Genomic DNA, 5085 nt, shown 5'->3' with positions numbered 1-5085 from the left:
GAAGGGCCCGGCTGGCCCATTCATCCCTGCTGAAGCCATTCTCCAATGGCTGGGAAGGAAAACAGTCTCTTCCACACCAAAGCCACGCTGAGTACTGAAGCCGTACCACTCTGGAGGGGTTTCCTCGGTGACACTAACACGCACACCACCTGCCTGCTTCCTGCTGTGGACTACAGGGCCGAGTGGTGGCAGGGAGTGGATGCCACACACACCCCCGCCCCACGGTCCAGGATAGACAGGCGTTAAACATCTCGGCTGCCAGAACTCCGCAAAGAATGAACGGCACTAAGCAGCTGCCCTGCCCCGAGTGCCAGGTGCCCTGCTCGGAGCCCTAGAAGAGCTGCGTGTGATCAGCCCTGCCTCCCCAAGGCTGGTCAGCACTGGGGGCTGGAAGTGGGGCTGCAGAGCCTCTCCAGTTGGCTGGGCTCCCCCAGCACGCTCAGGCCCAGTGGTGCCACATCACATAGTCAGAGCTCAGAGTAAGAAATGGTCATTCTCCCACCTCAGGGAAGAATCCCCTAGGGCCTCTGGTTTTGGAGTGGGCAGACTGCCCAGTTTCTTTCTCCGTGAAAGAAGTGTTGGCTGAAAGCAAATCAGCACAAGTTGCACTCCCTGGGCAGAGCGACCGGTGCTGCAGCAGCTAAGAGGCCCGAGATGTGCCCGGCTGGAAAGTGCCTGTCCCCGGGGATGCTGGGAGTGATACAGGAAGGGACACGGGCTCTCTCAGGAGTCCCCAGAACACGTGGATTTCTGACCAGGCTCAAAAGCATCATACTGGAGACGTGTGTGCGGGTGAGACCCGCAGGCAGGTGGGCAGGCTGCAGTCAGCGATGGTACTGCGTTGTGCTGGACAGGGGTCCACCACGAGAACCACTGCAGAGGCCATGCCTAGGTGACGTCCAGTTTTCTAGGGATGAGCCTCCATGTCAGAGAGGCCAGGAACTTAGCACAAGGCACCTGACATAGGGCAGGATCGAGGGCAGCACCAAGGCTCTGAGCGAGCGGCACACTCACCTGGTCGCCGGGAGCGTGCTGACTCTGGTGAAAAAGACGGACGGCTCAACTTCCACCTGCAGCCCCAGGGACAGGCTCCTGTAATAGCCTTCGGCGTGGCCCGGGCCTCCAGAATACTTGAAGTTCAGGACAGCTTCCAGTGTCTACAGAGATGTAAGAAGCAAACGGTGTGTTAGCACTGCCACGGCGTCCTCCTCCTCCCTACTTAGGAGTGAGGGGCCGCCACCTGGCTCCAGCACCATCTTCCCTCACATGCCCGGATGCCTATGCGACAATTCTCAGCCTGGACCTGCAAGTGGAAAGGGGTACCAAAACTTACTCTGTGGTTGGGTACAGCATTTGGGAGCAGAAAACACATTTCCATGTGCACTACTCTACATAGGTCAGGTTGGCAGGGCGGGGCAGGTCCACAAGGAGGTCCAGCGTGGCCCCCCGGGAGCCAGAGAGCGACAGCAGATAAACTCCACACCATGATACTTCTTAACCGCCCAAGGATGCGGGCATGGGGTGAGTGAGGTCCTTCCGAAAGGGGCGGCGTGGCACCGTCTCACCAGCTGCAGGCCTCAGTTAGGCGCCTCCGCCTCACCAACAGGCAGGAAGGGCCCAGTGCAAAGCAACAAATCGACAAGGCCAAGGTGGGGGGCACCACAGCAAAGAGCCCCGCACCCAGACAGAAGGGCAGCTCCCACCTACCCCGGGCCTCCCTAGTGGGACAGGCATGGAATGAGGCTGGCCTCCATCATAACAAAGGCGAGGGACAGGCCAGGTCCCCTGCCTCCCATCCAGCCCCACCCACACCCTGCCTTCCCATCTCAGCAGCCCAGCACGAGGCCATGCCCAAGGAACCGGGAGCCTCTGGGCCTCCTGTGCTGTAACCACTACAACGAGAAACCCAGCCCCAGCTCACTTCTCCTCTACAGCGATGCCCACGGTAAGGTCCTGGAACAGGTGTCAGCACACCATGGCCCGGGGTGAAGTCTGGCTCGCTCTGTCTGTAGGCCTGAGCACTAAGCAGTTGCTATACTTCTTTTAAGGTTAAAAGGAGACTACGCAGCAGAGCTCACATGTGGCTGGGAAGCCTGGCATTAGTAATTACCGTAAGGCCCTCCGTGTACTAAATTCGCGCATAGATTCTAAGGTGAGAACACAGGAGTCAGTCTGTGCAACCTCACTAGGCGACGATCTCGTAGGCAGGACACTGGGACCACAAGCCAAGGAGAGAGTGAAAGCACAGCGTCACGCGACTGCAAGGAGGGCAAGGTCTGGGAGGGTGCCCAGAGCACTCATCTGGTCACTGACGGCCGTGTTAGACTGGCAGTGAGAGCGACGGGTGTCTCGCAGGGACAGAGCCTACTGACGGCCTTAAAGCCGTCTGAGCAGCACATGCAAGCATTCCCTCTCACCCAGAAAGAGCTAGGAGAGCCATCTTTCCACAAGCCTAGGAAGCGGCTCCGCCCTCGGCCTCGAGAATCACAGCTCAGTGCACCTCCACAGCCAGATGCACCAGCCCTCAGCTATTGTCTCCGTCAGCCTTTTCTTCCCGACGGAGAGGCGGCCACAACTACAGAATTATTTAAAAATGAAACTGCCCGCGTGTTTACGGCATCATAGAGAGGACATGCCAGGGAGAAAGGCTTCCCTCCAGGGGCCAGCTACGGAGCCCGGGGCCGCCTGTAGCCCGGGCCGGCGGAGGTGTTAGGGAGCTGGGTGTTGGCAGGCCTGCCATGCTGGCTGTGTGTGTGCCGGGCACCTGGTCTCGCCATTCTCAGCCTCAGCTTCTCAGCTGGTCAATGGGACGATGCTTCATCCTTATCTCACTGGACTTTGGTGAGAGCTCAGTGAGAAAGCGTAGTAGCAGCACAAGCTCACTCACTAAGCACGCCCCTTTCTCCCTCTGCAACGTACTCATCTGATCCCGAGGAAAGGGAGCCTAGAACAGGTGATGGGTTTCAGTCCTCTTTCTTCCTTTCCTCCTTTTTCTCTCTTTCATTTTTAAAGTTTGCTAGAGGGCACATGTGTTTACCAAAGAGAGAGAAAAAGGGAGAAACCACCCCTCCCCAGGGGATGGCTGAGAGACAGTCTCTTCTCCTCCATCCTACTGGGAATTTGGGGTGTGCACGCACGCGCACTTGGCGTGATGTTCAAGCCGCAAGGTCCTCAGAGAGCTGAACCACGGAGTCAGCCACGTAGGATCCAGCCAGCTTACCCTCCACAACACTGGCTGGCGCCTCGTTTCTTCTCTTTCTTTCTTACTGTGGTCAGTCATGCATCGCTTAAACGTTACCACTTGAGTTGTTCGTGGTTTAGTTCTCTGATGAGCCATGGCCACCATCCATCCCCACCTCTTCATCTCTCCAAACTGAACCTCTGGGCCCCTCCTCCTCCCCGGCACCTGGCAACCTTTCTGCTTCCTGGCCTGTGCCTCAGATGGCTCTCGGAGCCTCACTCGCACCAGCGGTGCCCCATAGCGCGTGTGGGCCTGGTACAGCTCACTCAGCCTGTCTCCCGGTTCACTCACGTGGAGCATATGTCAGAATCTCCCCCCCCTTTCAAGGCCAAATAATGCTCCATTGTATAAATATACCACATTTTATTTATCCGTTCATCCGTCAACGGGCACTTCGGTCTCTTGTGAGCAGGGTTACCGTGAACATGGGTAGACAAACATGCAGACTCCTTCGCTTCTTTGGGGCATATTCCCAGAAGCGCGATTTCTGGAATCCGTGGTACTGCACACTTCATTACTGCTGAGTGATCACCGTACTGTTTCCACAGTGTGCGCCCATTTACGGTCCCACCGGCAGTGCACGAGGTTCTGTTTCTCACACCCTCATCAGCACTCACTTCCTGTCTTCGTGCTCACAGCTGTCGCGACATGCTTATCATCATCCATGTGCTTACTGGCCATTTCCAGGTCTTCTTTACAGAAATAACCTATTCAAGTCCTTCACTGCCATTTTAAAGGCTCTCTGCTCCGACACCTCCCAGCTCTCCTCACGGTGCCTCCCATGCCTCTGTTCACAGGTGCACCAGGAGTGCCTTCGTAGTGCTCTCCACCAGACAACCGCGACTGCTCTTCCCTGGCCCAGATCTGCCTTCTCACTACTCACCACACTACACATTCTTAACAGTCGAGGATTCTACTCGACTGCTCTTCTCTGGCCCAGATCTGCCTTCTCACTACTCACCACACTACACATTCTTAACAGTCGAGGATTCTACTTTGGCCTCACCAGATCTCAAGTCCTTTCCCACTCCACTTAGTTAAAAACACTATCTCATCATCTCCAAAGGGTGCCTGGTCTCCCATGTACCTCTCAGACCTCTTGGAATCATCCTTGTCTTCAGCAGCAGGTGAGGCCAGACACCTGCATGCCTGAGAAACTTCTGCAGAGATTTCGAGTCCAACAGACTTTTACTAGTTTGCTCTATTCTTCCATTCATCTTTCCAAACACCCTGGTATCTTCTGAGTGGCTGGATCTGTGTCTAGTACAGAAGGAATAAAATGTGGCCCCTGATCTCAGAAAACTCAGTAAATGCTGAGTGCATAACTGAGTGAACTAATTAACCAATACATACACGAACAAAGTCCACTTATCCCATAGATGGTGTCTTCTCTGAAAGCAGACATAGGGAGCAGGAGAGGAATGCGCTCAGTAATGGCCTAGCCAGCTCCAATCTGCAAAGCAGCAACATCACACTGGCTTTCCTGTTCCTTAAGATAAACTGAACGTCACCGCCAAGCAGAAAGGAGAGATCACCTGAAGAGTAAGTAAAAGTACAGAGATAGAAAACTGTCAAGTGCCCTATAACAAAGAAGAAACAGTCTGTGTTTCTAGGTTCCTGGAATTGGCTTTCTTTACTCTGTAGAAAACCAAGGAAAAGATGTAGTTATAGGGGGAAATAACTGTCTAATTTATAAAAATCAAGCCCAGGAAAGGCTTTGTGAAATTGAGTATTATTGCCTTTCCTCCCCGATGATGAAGATGAAGAAGATGATGATGGAGGAGGAAAGGAAGGAAGGAAGGAAGGAAGGAAGGAAGGAAGGAAGGAAGGAAGGAAGGGAGGGA

The 5085-nt window shown here is 54.7% G+C and overlaps 1 protein-coding gene across 5 annotated transcripts in view; it reads right to left on the bottom strand.

The window, feature by feature from the left end:
- The window catches only part of TRAPPC9 (trafficking protein particle complex subunit 9), a 635544-nt gene that overhangs the window by 222287 nt on the left and 408172 nt on the right, over positions 1–5085 (bottom strand). For all 5 annotated transcript variants that reach the window (XM_006152123.3, XM_006152122.3, XM_006152126.3 and 2 more), the window contains one exon: positions 1015–1157. In XM_006152123.3, coding sequence (XP_006152185.1) covers positions 1015–1157 — 143 coding nt within the window. The remainder of the gene's footprint in view (positions 1–1014; positions 1158–5085) is intronic.

Source organism: Tupaia chinensis, unplaced genomic scaffold (genome assembly GCF_000334495.1).
Source record: "Tupaia chinensis unplaced genomic scaffold, TupChi_1.0 Scaffold000335_1, whole genome shotgun sequence".
NCBI lineage: Eukaryota > Metazoa > Chordata > Mammalia > Scandentia > Tupaiidae > Tupaia > Tupaia belangeri.
The sequence above is the reverse complement of the archived record's forward strand: the minus strand, read 5'-3'. Positions and strand labels throughout refer to the sequence as shown.